The sequence below is a fragment of the Magallana gigas genome, chromosome 8 (genome assembly GCF_963853765.1).
Source record: "Magallana gigas chromosome 8, xbMagGiga1.1, whole genome shotgun sequence".
In the NCBI taxonomy this organism is placed as follows: Eukaryota; Metazoa; Mollusca; class Bivalvia; order Ostreida; family Ostreidae; genus Magallana; species Magallana gigas.
The window spans coordinates 22,292,376-22,310,096 of record NC_088860.1 but is presented as its reverse complement, the minus strand read 5'-3'; the positions used below and the strand labels follow the sequence as shown (position 1 = coordinate 22,310,096).

At 32.4% G+C, this 17,721-nt stretch overlaps 1 protein-coding gene across 4 annotated transcripts; it reads left to right on the top strand.

Annotated features, from left to right (window-relative positions):
* The first annotated feature begins 363 nt into the window (after positions 1-363).
* Positions 364-16,354, top strand: LOC105325362 (uncharacterized). 4 transcript variants are annotated; one of them, XM_034472324.2, is made up of 24 exons: positions 364-484; positions 994-1,149; positions 1,463-1,607; positions 1,783-1,917; positions 2,356-2,513; positions 2,644-2,714; positions 3,085-3,163; positions 3,841-3,959; positions 5,203-5,333; positions 5,468-5,520; positions 5,706-5,723; positions 6,519-6,703; positions 7,079-7,194; positions 7,487-7,637; positions 7,855-7,938; positions 8,203-8,295; positions 8,532-8,639; positions 8,925-9,077; positions 9,501-9,626; positions 9,883-10,078; positions 10,629-10,733; positions 12,463-12,559; positions 13,252-13,266; positions 16,214-16,354. In XM_034472324.2, the coding sequence occupies exons 1-24, from the start codon at positions 436-438 to the stop codon at positions 16,281-16,283; spliced, it is 2,613 nt and encodes an 870-aa protein (XP_034328215.2). In that variant the 5' UTR covers positions 364-435; the 3' UTR covers positions 16,284-16,354. The 4 variants fall into 4 exon arrangements, with proteins under 4 accessions (XP_034328215.2, XP_034328216.2, XP_034328218.2 ...); XM_034472325.2 differs by lacking the exon at positions 13,252-13,266 and adding an exon at positions 13,048-13,081; XM_034472327.2 differs by lacking the exon at positions 5,706-5,723.
* The last annotated feature ends 1,367 nt before the right edge of the window (positions 16,355-17,721 follow it).

Genomic DNA, 17,721 nt, shown 5'->3' with positions numbered 1-17,721 from the left:
GTACATCATTGCATGTATATTAAAGTTAGACATGCTGTATGTTGCGACGTTGAATGCTAGATCCAATTTTTTTTAGTATGATAAGCCTTTTAAACTCGACTACTACCAATGAAAGTGAATCTTTAATATGCTCAAATATATAGATTCATATATTCCCTGATTGGTGACGAAGGGGATTAAGTAATTCAATTAAATTTGAATCTTTATTGTCTCAAAACAAGACCACTGGCATATCAATTATATGATATGATAAAATAAACAAACACAAAAAACAAGTAAGTTTACAAGTACATCAGTGGGGGAGAAATCGCTCGTTGGCTTTCAGCGAAACCGGATTTAAGCGTGGTGCTTGTTTGGGTTTTTCGTTTAGACACCAAATATGGCTTGCTTGGTTACACTGTCCTGAATTGGAGTAAAAAGAGATTGCATAAAATCATGGAGTCACGGAAGACTTCTAAAGCTGTAGATAGTAGTTTTGCTCAAGGTAGACACAATCTTTGAAATTCTTTAATCCTAAATAGGGTTTGGAACACTTCAGCAAGTGCTCGTTTCACCCGAATATTCTCAGTTGTTTATTAAGATACCAAATTATATCTGCTCTTTCATCAACCCTTTAAATATTTGATTACGAAAAAAAATATTTTGAATATTTAGTCTAAGTATCTACAAAATTTGGATCTATTACAAAGCTCAGTTTTTACCCTTGCTAATTAACTGATCATGTTCATAAATCTTGATCTTGATTATCAGAAGACATGCAGTGCATTTTTATTCATAAACTAACCTCCTTTAAAAATCCATATGAACTTTAAATTGCTGTTTTTATTTCCACGATTTATTTGAATCATGCACTAAATTTAAATACATTTGAGATTTTACAGTCAATTTGAGAGAGAGAGGAAAAATTAACATGGATATAACTTTTATTAGTGTTGAATAGTTAAAGTCAGTATTTATGTTCAAATGAAATATTTTTTATCTGTCTGCTTACAGTGAAAAACTATGAGTTGATGTGTGTGGAAAACCCATCAGTAGGAGGTGTTCCAAATGAAGAGCGCATCAGAATTGCCTTCAGGGTTCTAGACGATCTAGTTCCTAAGCTTGGGGTGTATACCAGGATATTCACTAAAATCAAGGATGATTTATTTGGTATGTTTATCTGTTAACTTTACTCCACATAAAAAGTATTACTTTATGAAAGCTTAATGTTTAAGAATTTTGACTAGGATGCCAGTGGATGCATTGTTGATTTTTTTTTCCATGACTAATTTTTGCATTGAAGACTTCACCACACCTGTGTTGTTATTTACATCTGTTCTGATCAATTAAGTACTTGCTCCCTCAAGAAATATTCTTGACAACGAGGCTCCCGCGAAGATTATGAAAAATTTTCGCTCACAAACAAAAGTTGGTTAACAGTATGTAAATGTGGGCAAGTTTTATATGCAACTTTTTTATGTAGATGCTGTGTACAGTGAGGATCTGACCACACACACTGACGGAACAGTGACAAAAATTCCATACTTTACTCTAATGAAGAGGATATTTGATGAGAGGGATGATAAACAAGATCTACTGTCAGAGCAGCTGGAGGAAGTCAAGCGCAGGTAGAATTAAAAAAAAAAGATGCCATAGATGGATGATGTCCTTTTTTGACAGTTTAAGAAGTTGATTATATGTGAATTTTATTACAATTAAGTGCTCTCTATATAAATTTTCTCATATACTGTACATAAATTACAATTTTGGTATATTTATACAACAATTTGATCTTCTTTTAAGGTTGTTTGATAAACACAAGCAGTTTGAGGAATCTCAACAGAAGATAGCACAGCTGGAGGAGAACATTGAGGAGCTGAATCATAAAATTGAGGGCCAGGAGGAGGATCTAAGGCAGAAGGAGGCAGACATCACCAGGTAAATCTTGAATTGTAGATAAAGCATTGGTACTCACCGCTACGTGTTTATTAAGAATACCGGTAAAAAAAAAAGAATCCATTTTTTGGGGGGAACAGACCAAATTTCCTAAAATTACTGGATAAATTCCTGAATACACTTTTAGGCAGTGTGCCCCAGTATATTTTGTTACTGTCATTCTTGTATTCATGTACTTGCATGGCCAGTGAAGTTTTTTTGAGTGTAAGTGTAAGGGCAACGCAGTCTGTTTGACAAGAAATCAGACAATATTTTAAACATTGAATAGAGAAAAAGTTCAAGTTTTTGTTCTGATATTATGATAATCATATAAAGAATAACATTAAATTTAACCATTTTAATGGAAGTTTAAGTATTGTAAAGGTAAGATGCATTGTTGCTCAATAAAGACATTCCATGACATTTGTATCTCTATCAAAGGGTCGAGGAAGAATTAAAAGAGGAGAGGGAGAGGTCAGAGGACATGGAACAAAGGTTAGAAGGTGACATCAATGACCTTCAGGATTCATTGGACGAGGCACATCAGGAAATCGAGAACTTGGCACGATACAAGAAGGGATACGATGACCTCTACTATGGTATTAAAGAACCATACCTTCTTTTTTTTTTAAGCGAGAGAGAGAGAGAAGAGAGATCAGAGAGAGAGAGAGAGAATGGCAGGATTTTTAATGGTTCAACTGTAAATTAATTTTTTTTTTCTTATAACAGCATTTCTTGAGACCGGTGAATCCTCAGAAAGTCTTGATCGAAAGATAAAGCCTGTCATCTCAACGAAAAGGGTATATAAAATAAAAGTTTTGTTGTTTTTATTAACTATAAGTGACTTTACTATTAATATAAAGTACCTTGGTCATGCAATTTGATGGGTGATACTGGTAAATTTGGCAGTTAAAATCAAATTGCCCCTTAAAACTTGTATAATAGAAAATTAAATAAGAGCCACTCATGTACATCTTATTTTTATCATATCACAAAATTGTACACCCACCAAAATAACCTGCTATTAGATAATTAAATAACACATGTATACCTTTTCCTAAATTTTGATAATTACAACATCATAATGGAAAGGTAGAGAGCATTGTAAATACAATTGAAATTAATCATGAAGATATTCATAATCAAAAAAACATTCCTATTTGTTACCAGGCTAACTTGATGAACAATATTGAGGCTGCCCAGAAATTGGAAGATCAGATCATGAGTGTCATGAATACTGCAGTGGAAGGTAAAATACTCATTGAAGGGATAGCGAAATAGCAAAAATTCAGTCAGGCTTTTCATCCTAGATTAGCAAGTTTTAAAAGGGTCCTTGACACCCTGACATTTACTTTTTATGGCAGTACGTCACAACATGGCTATTTTAACTCAGTTTGAAACTGTTTATGTCACCAAAATTGGGTGTCTGTTTCTGTAGCGCAGTGGGTATAACTTCGGTCTGCTAGCCCGCAGGTCCTGAGTTTGATTTATATAGCATGAGGAACTTTTGTTTTTATGGAAAGCAATATATTTGTAAAAAGTTCATTTTTCCGCAAAATTGAACATTTTTACTGTCATTTTCAAGTCAAAGGCATGATTGAACTTGATATCTTTAAAGAATATAAAAATTAAGTCAGACTTGTATTACAAACTTTTCCAGAGGATGTGGAGGACCTACAAATGTCTATCTATGGTAGAATACTTTTCAGAATATTAAGTACGGTACACAATAGAATTATAAATTTTAGTACAAATGATTTTTTTTTCTATTTAGATTCAATGATATATTTAATATGTGTGTTTTTGTTAGGTTTTTAAGAGTTTGAACAAAATTACCAACATTATTTCATTAAAATTCTGCAAATATTGCTATGGGGATTGTACAAATTTAAGGTGCAACTCCGAGCATATTTTCTACTCTTACAGAATTTGATAAATTTTTGGAGGAGCATAAATCGGAGCTGATGAAGATAGACGACAGAGACGACCTGACGGACGCTGAGTATGAGGTTCAGGAGATGGATATAGAGCAGGCCGACCAGGAGGTAAGGGAGGCCAAAATATGTGTAAGGGAGGAGAGGGGGGGGGGGGGGCATTGAAGGGACTCCTGTTTTATAATATGAAAAGTATCCTTCATGAGGGGGTAAAGGGAAAACTTTGTCATTATACGGTATATGGCTTTAGAGCAGTCTGGCAAAAAGGTAAGGAGGGGGAAATAAAATATGTATGGAGAGAATTAAGTCTTTGTAGGAGCTATGTTTTAATATGGGGAAGGGTCTTTTACAAAGGGAAAAATTAATATCAGGAGATTAATATACAAGAGCAGGCTTACCAAGAGATAAAGAGAGGAGAAAATATTTATAAGGGAGAATTAAGTCTTTGTAGAGGCTAACTTTTGTGTTAGTATAAAGGATGATCCTCCACAAAGGGAGAAGTAATTGTCGGTTTAAACTAATTAATGTTAGGAGATTGATGTAGAGCAAGCTGACTAGGAGGTTAAAAATATTTAAGGAAACGTAACTAAAAGGAGACATATGGGTAGAAGTCTCTGTAGGATATTCATTGCTAATTACAAGAGTGCATATTAGAATCATTTTAAGAAGACCTTGGACTTTCAGTTGGGTGTAATTATCTATTCCTTGCATCAAAACAAGTTAAAAATGAAGTGGTTTCAAGGGAAATATACAACGATTGTGTACGGTAGTCTTTGCATTGTTTTAGCTTAAAAGCCAGCCAAAACTTGTTGATTTCAAAGAGCCATGGCTGAGTGGCTAGCAATGAAACAGACAAGCCTATATTGTCTCATTGCTGTTTGACACAACTACCCAAAGTCAAAGCTCTTGTTCAAATGGTTCTAAATCTTTAGTTGCAACATGAAACAGGGGAGATCAGTCATGAGGGTAGAAGCCATTGTTAAATGAATTTTAACAGTGCAAGTTTTAAAGAAATGAGGATATCATTCATTGGGAGTGGAGGCAATGTTACTGTAAAAATGGTTATTTACGCTGGTGGTTGCGTACGCAATTTCTATGGTCAAACAGTATGCATGGGTATTAAATGTGCGGATGCGCAATTTACCACTCTAATTGTTTATTTTTCTACCATATGCGCGTGGGTAATTAATGCGGTAATGAACGCGGTTTTCAGCCTAACTAGTGTAAATTTCCCCTAGCATAAATAACCACTTTTACACTGTAATTAAATGAAGAGAGCAGATTTAAAGTAAAATGTATAATTTTTTACCTAGGTAAGGTAAGAGAAAATGATACAAAACATTTATAATTACAGCTTGAAGCCGTACAAGAGCGCTTTAAATTCAATGTTGGAGACATCAGCAACGAGTTGGCATTACTAAAAGAGCATTGCAAAATGCTTATGAAACAGCTGGAAATCCTAGAGCAAAATAAACCCACAGTCACGTAAGTAAAAAATGTACCGGCCATCACTAAATCATCATCATCTAGTGTGACCATGTTATGTCAATTAGTAAACAAGAATATCTCTAAGAAATTATAATCCCATAAATACATGTATTAACTTTGTGTACTTACAGGAAGCGAAAAGGAACAGGAAAAATGCCAGATCCTGCCGGACTTAATAAATCAGGTAATTATACAACCCAAAGTGTTAAGAAACTTGATAGAAGCATAATGAATATTCAACTTATTGAGAAAAAGATTTTATTGTTAAGAAAATGATTTACCAAAAACCAAATTGAATATTTTTTAAATTGTATATTATCTAATAAATGTTCACCTCATTTTAATATAAAAACTTACATTTTTTTTCAGATATAGTTTTAGATCCTGGTAAAGAGTACACATTTTATATATGCTATAACAGCCAATGTCACATTCATTCACCTTGTCGTACACCTTCCATTTTTGTGATTATTTTTTGTCAGTTTTCCACTTATGATATTGTGTTTTCAGTACAGTACTATAAAATCCTATTTTTGTTGCAATTGATGTTAATTCATTTAAATTCAAGTTGTAGAATTAAGTATGCACATTTCAGTTGTTTATTAAAGCAATAAATGCATTGCTATTCTTTTGCATTGTGCAGATGAAATCAAATTGTTAAAATTTCGTACATTTTCTACAAAAGATATTTATTATGTTAACTTACTTGCATTTCATTTTGAAATTCATCATTAGATTCAAGAGTGCATAGAGCCTTCATTAGTACAAGTAGTACTAAATGTGTTGAATGTGTAGCTATTAGTCATAGTGAGAATTTGAAATATTAAGAAGAATATCATTTCATGCATGGTTAAATTTTTGAAATTATATAAAGAAATGAAGGTTTAGACAACTGTAAATGCATAGAATTCAGAAACAAAGGTTAAAATACAGCACAAATTGCTTTTAACATCACTTCAACAAGAATATTAATGGTATAAAATCCTGATATTCAACCAAAATATGTAAAATGATAAAAGAAATATTTAATACCCATTTGCAACTGCACAGTAATGATACATATATATATTATCAGTCTTTGTTGAATTACTGGACCATGAGAGTATAGCTTTTTTCACCCAATAGGATATGCATTCAGTTGTTGCGTAGTAATTTAAGTCACTGAATTTTATATTTCTGCAGACTCCATTTTGTCAGCGGGTCTCAACGATGATAATGATGATGAGGAGGGACCGGACGCTGACCCGTTTATTCCCCAGGAGAGGGTCTTTAGTAAATATGCCGCCATGCTCTACTCCTCAAACAATCAAGGGCGCTCTTTTGAAGAATTCAAGGATGCAAAATTTTGCCCCAGCTGTGGAGAAAAGGTATATAGTCTTTTTTTACATAATAAGCAATGCATGTATAACGTATATGAACAAGGTAATATGAAGAAGGAATGGTGTGAAACATCTAAGGAAGAATCATACAGTTATTTTTATCCTAGTATGTACACAAATATTCTAGCTGCCATAGTGGATTAATTCAAGTACAAAGGACTGTGATTTTTATAACATGCTACATGTTATATTGCCATGTTTCAATCAAATTAATGGTAGTAATCATACCTCATAGCAGAATTCAGACCAATTGTTGTACAAATATTTCTTATTTGTTTGATCATTTGGTGTATACCGGTACATAATGTATGGGTGAAATTAACCCTTGTAAATATACATGTGTGTAATTTCTTTAATTAACAGACTGTGATATGTCCACACAAACTCCCTGGGAGTGACAAGGTCATAGTCCTCCCTCACAACTGTACCCATCTCAAGATCACCAGGCCCAAAGTACGAATCAACAAGGAACTGATTGAGTGAGTTAGCTATTAACTTTAAATACATGTGTATCAGACACTCCCAGAATATTATGATTATAGCGAAGTCTGCTTTATTGTTGATTTCATGAATTTAATCGAAGTCTCTGTAAGAAAACCGAGTAAGTGAAGTATTAATTACTACTTAATTGAAAAGCAATAACATCAATTGTATAGAATTAGCATAGTTTGTCATCTACTTTAATCAGAGTGCTAAAGTGTCAATTGAAATATCCAATAGCATACACTTCTTATTACCCCGGTACACCTCTGTGCATCTGAATTAACACAGGGAGATCATGAAGCCCCAGACCCCGGAGTATTCCCTGGACATGCCCTCTACCGCGGGGACGTACACACGTCACATGGACAGTATCCCCATTGGCCACACTCCTGCCACCTCCCGGGAGAGTCCTAGTCTAGTGGGCAGTGAAGCTCACTTGGTAAATAGTTGACGCATAATGTTTATTTACTTTATTAAGGGTGTTTAAAATTTCTCTCATTTTTTTTCATTGATTTATTGAATTAATTACACCTACAGTAATACATTTTATAAGTATTTGCAATTAAGTGTTCAAAATACCTTTTATTAAATGTTTATGTTTAGATAACTGCAATGATGGTATGTTAATAAACTTTGAAATTCTTTGTCCCTTGCAGCAACACACAATGCACAGAATGTTTGATGATTACAAAGACAGAGCAGGGGAGCTGGAGAGGAAAATTCCCAGAATGCTATCAATAGTAAGTCACGTCTCCTATACACCCACAATATCATGTGCCCAACATCTACATGTACCTGTGAATAATATTTGAAAAATTAAAAAAATTAGGGGAGGGGGTGGCATTGATTTACTTTCTGTCTTCATGTTCAGTCCCTTGTCTTTCCTGCAGTATATGTTTCTCATGGAGTCCATCCAATTGAAGAAAGATCTGCAAGGATTGAATATCAAATATGCTATAGTTTATGTATAGTAAATACCAGTAATTACTTTCTTTTGACAACAGGGAAGGACGCTCTCACAGATTGAACAGTTCTGGGCCTACATGTTGGAAGGAGATAAAATTGTAGAAGAGAAGGACTTTGAATTTTCTGTCCTGGTAAATACATATATATGACATTCATTAAGAGAACTAAATCCTTTATAAGGGATAGCCCTTAAATTAACTTTATTTCAATGAGACTGAACGATATGTTTATCATTAAGGAAAAAAGCGCTTATGCAAGTACACATGCTAATAAAAATGATAAGTGTCCTTTTCAACAGTGTATGTTTAAAAACATTTCAGGGGAGATAATAAACAGAGTATTTTTTAATTGGATATATTTTTGGTAGGATCGATTGTATTTATTCATGCAAGAGCGATACCTGATTGATGACATCATGTACCTGTGTACACACGACCTTTTGTCAGCCATTGCAGAATATTCCTCCATGAATAAGGTAATTTAAAAACTACACAGTAATCATTTTGTTTGTTAATATGCTTCAAAAATGAAAAATCAGTTTCCAAAAGTTTTTTTGTGAAAAAATTGTCCTAATTTTGCCCACTCTATACACATAACCCATAGTGTCTAAAATTTGGGCAGAGGTGTTATTTATAACAACTCAGCTATATAAAAAAGATAAGACAGAAAATACAAAAATGCAAATACACAAATCTGACAAAAAACATTTTATAATTGATTTTAACCTATTTTTTGGCACACTTTTTTTTTTTTACTTCAGACCATTCAGGTATTTGGGAACGTCCTGTGTGGTAACTTGGACGGAGCTTGCTTCCGCTACATGATGCTGATGTGTGACTTCATCACCGTGGTGGAGTGGAAGGAAGTGGAGGACTTCCGTGCCTTTGCTCACGTCGTCTATCCGTTCATGGGGGTCAGTTTTTGGTCCTCAAGCCTTCTTTAATATTACTGGTCTTTTTCTTTCTGATGGAATCATTCATGTTCAAAGATCTTATTCATATACAAGGATAAAATCAATTACTCATAAAATCCTTAAAATTTTACCCCTCCCTCCTCCTCAACAAATAAAGACTGGAAATTTTATATTTATGGTGACTCAATTTTTATGGATTTTGTGGGTATACCCTTTATCCATGAATTAACATTTCCAACCAATTACAAATGCACAAATTTACATCCTAACATTCCTTTAACAAAATTGACATTCCAAGTAAATAGGCCCCCACAAATTTAAATGATTCAACAGTATGTATTTGAAATCCATATCAAAATCAAGTGTTACAAGCCATACAGGGAATAAAATATAAAACATATGATGCACATATTATGTTAACAGGAGGATGATCTGGAGACTCTTCACATGAGCTACACCTCCTTCAGCGAGAACAAGATTTCTCCCCAGCTTGTCTGCCAGTTCCTGATGCATTTAATCCTCAAATACAGAGAACCTTGCTTCCAAGAGGTATATACTACTGTAAAATATATTTGAACCTCGAGATTAATGCACAGGATGCACAACATGTCATATTTGTCTTTTTCAAAAATATATTCTCTCTACCTTGAATTCAATCATTAAAACCTGCAAAAGTGTCGTTTATTTGATTAATTTTTATTTGATACTGTATTTTTTCCAATCATAATGAAGAGCATTTGATAAAAGCATGCTCTTTTATCTCCTCTTACCAAATTTATTGTAAATTATATCTAATTGGTTTCAGATGGAACACAAGATAATCCCAGTCCAAGGGGGACAACCTCCCTCTCAAGGGATGACGTGGAAGGAGTTTAACACCTCACTGGATGAAATCGTCACCACCTCATCAGAGAGGCTGAGGAAGAAACTGTTCAAGGAGGCAGAGGTGGCAGCCAGATTCGATGGCTACCGAGACACAGTGCCACTGATGAGGCTATCTCGTATCCTTTCAACAAATTGTCTCTATGATGAAACCCTAAACATTTGGTCAAGCTCTGTTGTAAGCTTGCAAGTACTGTAAACCAAGTATCACATGTCTCATTTTTTATCCCTGAAAGGCTGACAACTATAATCACATGCAAATATGTGTACTACTATATATATGGATCTTACTCATACAATATAGCTTAACAGCAAATGCTTTAATGATTGCATACCTCTGTTATTACTGTAAACGTACTACATTTGGTTGTGTATTCTATTTAGCGCTTTTGGCAGAATGCGGCATCTGCTTTATCAAGTTCATTGCTAAATGCCATGCATATGTGTATAAGAATAGTCACATTCAGAAATATGATAATTCAAATCTATGCCAACTTGTTCAAAAACTAATTTCCACTAAATATCAAACACTCCAAATATTATACGTAAAGTATGTGCTGTAAGTAATGATTATGCGTACTTGTTACGTGATTCTGTAATGAACATTTCATAATTGCGAACCATGCTCATCGATTAACATCCATGTATTTTCCTGAGCAGCTGTTTCAGAGATAGCTGGGTATCTGAATCTGGACTCCATTGCAAAATCTGTGAGGGAGAACATTGCTCGTAAGGTTGTAGAATGGCGAGAGCGCCCCAGCAGTTCTAGTTCTGGTAAGAGTATGTTCAATTGACATAAAAAATAAGGAGAAAAAACAATACTTGGAAACAATATTATAATAACAGAAGCGTTATCATGCAACCCCTGGTTTTTAACAATGAGTAAATATGCTAGCCGGGCTGCATTCAAGATCATAGCAGATACCTGCATGTAGCTCTATGTACTGTCTTGAACGATGTACATTGTATGCTAGCTAATTAGTACAATGCATGTAATTACAACTGTTATACATATAATTAGGGCCCCGCAAGGATTTGCGGGTGCCCTATAGTAATCACTCTGTCCGTCCGTCCTTCTGTCCGTCCGTCTGTCACTCTTCCGTCCACAAATTTTCTGTTTTTTTCTATTAACTTTTTTCATGGTTGCCCAATCAAGTTCAAATTTGGTATGGTAGTTCAGTGGGCAGAAATACATATTTTGATGCTAAGTTTGGTTCTCTATGTCTTCTGGTTTGGAGCTGGGGTGGTGGGGTAGATTCCTTAACTATGCATAATAATGTATGGGCAAAGAGAGATAACTGCTGAGAATGTTACCATTGTATACTTGGAAGGCTGTGCAATATTTGTCCTTTGGGATTAATTAACCTTCCACAGGAAGAAAATCCTAAGCTTTATCTATATCTGTCATATTGAGATTAATTACTGCACTGCCTGTGTCTGCAAATGAACTTTGTTTTGAAGTTAAGGTCAATTTTGAATGATGTGTAGTATTGTGTACATTCTTTGAAATAAGGATTTAAAATATATAATATTCATACTTTATTTTGGTTCAAATACCGTACACAATGATTTATGATAATTTTATTGAATTCTAAAATCAATATTTATATTAAGATATCCTTTTTCACTATTTTATTTTTTAATTATTAATTTTATTTTTTTCTGCCTTTATGCTGTTAATTTTAACAGGTAATCAGATAATAACCCCATTCTGTCATTTCTGAAAAAAAAATCTTATTGTAAATTTAGAAGAAAAGGATGAGAGAGCAGAACAATTAATCCCCTGGGATTAATTATCTTGCCTGCTGCAGAAAATTTAGAGGCTTATCTCTATTTGTCATATGAAGATTAATGAACACCTTTGTCTGCAACTGATGTTTGTTTTGAAGTTGAGGTCAGCCCTGGGTGATACAATGTATTTGCATTCACTGAAGGCTTGCATTTTATAAAACACCTGTTTAAATCTTTTTTAAATACACATTTAATTTAGTTTTTTTTATAAGACATGAGGTTATCCCTGTTTTATGCAGATACAAGGTTACTATTTAGAGTTTTTGGACATTCAGGAATTATCTTGAAATTTTAAAAATACAGTTGTTACTTATAATTTTCATTTCTTTTTTTTTTTACCACCTTATATATATTGCAGTTCTTTACATCTTATGCCTGGCATTTTTTTTCATCATTGTTAATATAAAGAGGATGGAATTCAAAGTTTTTTTCACTTCTCTATATTAATTGTCATAGCGGGGCCCTTCCTGACTGGTCAGTTTTCTAGTTCATTCAGTGCTTTCAGTAGGACCTAGATATCTAGCAGCATGCAAGGGTAGCAGCTACTTTCTTGAACACAGCCCTAGTGACTCATTTGTCTTGTGAATAAGGGTCAAAAGAAGAATTAAGTTTTTTATCAGTCATGCAAAATTGTTAGCCTCTTACAAGGTCATCATAGTTTTTAGAAAAGAGTTTAATTAAGTAAGTTTTTCTTTCAATTTTTTTTCTTTAGGTAAAGGAGTTCAGCATCATGAAGGCCAGCTTGTTGTTTCTGATGAAAAATTGATCACCATGGCTGATGTAAAGTTGCTGGCCAACAATGTCAACAGGTAAAATAATCAAAGTACTGAGAGTGCTTTAATCTTGTCTCCATCTTAATCCTTCTAGCTCTCCTTTTGTTAATCACTGAGTAACAAAGCTTAATTTAGAGCTTTTTAGAACGGATTAGGTCAGCTTCCTCAACTTGTTCATAGATGATAAATAAATGCTATAAAAAATGTATGTTTTAATTGATTAGTAAATTTTTAAACAATTATTTGGAAAATTTGCATGTTTGAAAATTAATTAGTTTGGGAAAAAAATAAACATTATGAACTATATTTAACTCATCTGTATTGTACGTGTTTCTTCATGCAACAGTTAACCCCTTTAGAGTTAAATTCACATTGCTTAGTTGAAAGATTGTTAAAAACATATTGATAGATTTGGATCAGAATTGTGGCAATTTTTTATATCTTGCATACTAGATTAGTCAAAAAGATTTTGTTCTGTGGAGTAAGGTTCAAATGATCATTTCTTACACTTCAATTTTGTACAGACGGATGGCAATAAGAAAACGAAATAAAACAGAGGTTTGGCTCTCAAATATATTGTGCATAAAGTGTATACATGGTTTAATTGAAGTATTTGTCTGCTTATTTTTTTTTTCATCATATGCTTTCTGTGTGTCTGCAATTATCAATGTTATAATGTACATGCATTATACAGCTCATTATGTAATCTGAACGACAATCATTTCTAGGTTTAAGATGTACAGGTTAGTGTAAACAAATATCTCCTATAATCATGGGATTCATTTAGAGGAAACATGCATTATATGACTGTAATAATTGCATAGTACTCTTTTTACCATGGTGATAGATTTATCATCAATCGATCCCTTAAATTTATCTCTCACAACAAAATTTTATTTAATTCTCTCCAAACCTTTACTAATGATCACTTGAAAAAAAGAGAGGGCTAAAAATTTTCAATTTTCTATACATATCTTTTAACGGGTATTAGCCACATGTTTATATACTGTATCAATACACAATTAACCTCTTAAAGGGACTTGAACATGATTCGAGATCAAAAATTTTATTTTTATTTTTTATGTATAAAATGGTTAACTGGTGCATTTTAAATGATTGACCAAAATATTGAATGTTAAAGTCAAGTTACAAGTGAGATACAGAGGTAAGAATTGGTTGTTATGTAAACAAAGCTCAAGTCTTATAGTTGTTTACAAAAATGTAATGAAGAGAATTACCAATTCGTAGACAAAATGACATGTAAAAAAACAATTTAAGCTAATTCAATATCTTTGTAAATACTATTATCAACAAAAGAAAGGTACATTTGATTGAAACTTACACCAATACAACACGTATGTAAAAAATGACAATATTCGAGCTAATTTGTTTACAAGACAAAGAATTATGAACTCTGTATCTCGCTTATAACTTGATGTTTAAGTTTCAAATTTTGACATAGCATTATAAACTTTTATATTTATCAGTATAAACATTGAAAATGGAAAAATAAAATTTGAAAATTTTAAGTCAAATCGTGTCAAAGTCCCTTTAATATGGAGAACTAGAATTAATATAAACACAAATTATTGATGACTACTTCATTATATGAAGATATCATTAAATCCATTCGTCAAATGAATGCAGCCATCGCCATCACATTTTTATCACACTTAAAAAGATTGGGGAATTATTGCTCGCAAATGACCCAGACCTCAATCGGTCTAATATGAATTGATGATTTCTTTAATTTTATGGAAACATTTAATTAAATTAATATGCACAACAAATTAATTTTTGCTATCAACAAATTATTTTAATATCATTTATTTAATTGATGTGCACATCAATTTGATCATTGATGTCTCAATTCAATTAATGCTTGCATCAATTTAATTCTTGCTTGGTTGCATTAATTTTGCAAATGAAAATACTAGTATATAATAATTCATAACTGAAGATATCATCAATCATTTGAAGATATCGTGAATTCAATTGATATCATCAAATAATTAAAAACTTCAATTTTTAAAGCTTATTTACTACCAATATATAACTGGATTTTTTGTGCTGGTAAATCTATGTACTTTTTGCAAATTAAAATGTGGTTTAATCTCAACTGCAAAAAACAGATTGCAAAAAAAAATTATTTCTAAATTATATACTGGTACTTCAATTTGGAATCAAAATGCAACAATTTGCACCAGCTAAAATAAACCCAGTTATAAATACAGTACTTCTTGCATGGCAGACAATGTGGTGATTTATCTGTGACCCAACAACTGTGTCTCTTACATGCATGCACATGCAGGCTTATCATCTTTTACATGTATAATAAAGTTATCAAGGTAGCACATTCCAACACTGCATGAAAACCGTTCCACTCAATTTTATTGCTTTGGGGTGGTTTTTTTTTGGTTGTTCTTTATTCTGAGTTTTCTTAATAATTACAAAACTTTATAACTGTTTAAAAAGTATATTCATATATTTCCGTTATTTTCCAAGTTCCAAGTTCGAAGCAGACAAATTGTATAAGATTATATAAGTATATGGTCATTCATTTATAATACTTATATGTGAATGAATATATGTAAAGTCTGCTACTTTGTTTAAACTGCAACGACTAGATTTCTAATTTCACGCGAGTTCTCGATTCAGTAGTTACATCAATTTGCATCAAATCGCAAGAAAATAAAATTGCAAAGATGATATATTGATCCTAGTTTCATGTAGTTTACATCTGCTTCTCTCAGTTTTATGTGAATATTAATTCCTCACGTTTAATTAGGAATCTACTACAGTATATTTGTGTATCTTTTTATGTTTAAATAAATGGGATCTAATTAAACATAATTTGGGGGTTTTACTGTAAATCATTTGTAAATGGTGAGGAGTTTCACCTTATTTACTTGTGGGTTTTTTTCCTTTCAACCTTTTGCTTACCTGAAATGAAAAAAAAAATTGGGGGAAAAAAATATCCCTTTTATTAATTAATGTCATTAAACTGAGCTGATTTTAATAGACACACTTTAACCTTATAAAATTTACCAGTAAATTGTATTACTTATACATGTTCAGTACTTATAATTGTGTTACTAGGCTAAAGTATTAATTTTGAGCCATGTTTGAACTGGATATAGACTGCTATATATACATGTGCTACTGGTGTTTTGTTTTATCAATGTTTATTTGGTTTAAAATCCTTTTCAGGGTTGTATTGGTTTTGGCCAGACTCAATTAAACAATATATGGGTGTTTATGGGCAATTGCAATTAGAGTTCATATTCATTAACTGTCATTTAATAAAATTTAAGTAAATGTTGTAATCAATATATCAATGATTCTGAAAGAATTACCAGTAACATAAAATAAGTTTGTAATCCATTTGTCTCGTTTATTTGCACTAAATAGAAGCATATATGTGATATCAAAATGGTCCCTTTTTTGAAATTCCATCAGAATATAACATTAATGTGCATCAATCTTTTTAAAATATTCATAATTGAAATTAGAGCACATGCAGCTTTATTGTAATGTTTTTTTCCCGCAGTACTAGTTAGTCTATGAGAGATACATCATTGATGAAAAAGTTTTTCTGTGTGTGCGTCTCTCTTTCTTTCAATATATAAAGTTATTATTTTCTTAGTTTTATAATTGCATATTAATTACCAATCACATTATTGTTTTTAGGAGAGCTCGGATCAGGAGGGAACGATGGGACAATCAGGATGATGATTGGCCGTATTACTCGACCAACTGAAACCCTTGTTTGATTGGTCAACAAAAAGCAGTGGATTATTCGTAAACACTTTTCCCCTCTCCAGCACAAAATGGGCTTAAATCCAAATATATAATATTTGAACAGGACAGATAATTCTGCTTGGGAATTTTGATATGTTTCTAAACATTGAGTTTCAGACAATATTTAAAGTTACTCTTTGTGTAACAGATGTGGTCTCAAGCAGTTTGTGTTATGTTATGATTTTACAATTACATGAAGAAATTTACAGTGAGTTATTGCTCCTATCTGTTATATCATTCTTTAAGTTTTATTTTTTTCTGTAATTTATTGATATTTTGAATGAAGATACAAAATTTGTTGTTGCTTTATTCTATAGATTGTTATTGTACTCAAAATACTGCTTGAACTTAATTCTACGGTAGGAAAAATTACTGGACATGAAAACTTCAAAAATAAGGAACCATTTAACAAGAAATGTTTTAGAAACATATATGTCCTTCATTTTACAATACTGCAAGGGTAAAACTTTTATATAACATGAACATCAGTGGGTTAAATTCTCCAGACATATACAGTATGTCAAGACAAAATCTTTCCATGTAGTCTGGGTCATCTTCTTTTAAGAAGCAAGAGAGTTATGAGTTTCCACGTCTATCAAGCAGTGTTCTCAACGTCAAAACGAACAAGGGTCACCTACTTTTTATGAGGTAACTGTTTACAAAGTTGTATGAAGCAATGAATTCTCAAAATACTGATTGGACAACATAATATAGTCTACCGATCAGCATGTGTAAAACAATCATTTTCAAGACAGACTGTAAAATTGCCATTACCATTCAGACCTGTGTAAACCTTAATTTGAAATTTCTCATTACAAAATGGGCTGGAGATTAAACATTTAACCTCTGAAACTAATAAGGATAATGTCATTGTTATTCCCTTGACAAAAATCCATACTCTGCTACATGACAAGTGTACAAAATAAGACTAAAGTTGAATATTTTTTACATTTTTTATTTGTCTGACACTTAGTGCAGATGTTTAAACAGTGTAACAAATGAATAGTTGCACCAAACTTGTTAAAATACCACTACAAATGATCATGGAAAAAGGATTCTTGAAAAGAAAGTTAAACTTGTACAATATAATATATTAAGTACATACAGAGTATTCACAAACCCATTATATGTAAAGATGTTGTCATTTACAGTCAATATTACACTTTGGAAATTTGGGGTTTTTTTTAAGGGAAAGTAGCCTTAAAGCAAAACTTATATTGATATGTGATATGCCAAGATTGCACAAATATGATGTGTCATATATTACAAATAAATATTTGGAATTAAATTATGATAGGGCATCAAGTTGATTCTGCACTGAAATATTACAGGAAAATCTTGTCATGTATTTAATCCCCCAACACAACACAATCTAATGAGATAAATTTTACATACAT

Excerpts from the sequence above, each read along its gene's own strand:
- LOC105325362 (XM_034472324.2), top strand. The coding sequence starts at position 436 with ATGGAGTCACGGAAGACTTCTAAAGCTGTAGATAGTAGTTTTGCTCAA. Across the intron at positions 7,638-7,854 it reads TGGGCAGTGAAGCTCACTTG|CAACACACAATGCACAGAAT; the intron begins GTAAATAGTTGA and ends TGTCCCTTGCAG. Across the intron at positions 10,079-10,628 it reads GCCACTGATGAGGCTATCTC|AGATAGCTGGGTATCTGAAT; the intron begins GTATCCTTTCAA and ends CAGCTGTTTCAG.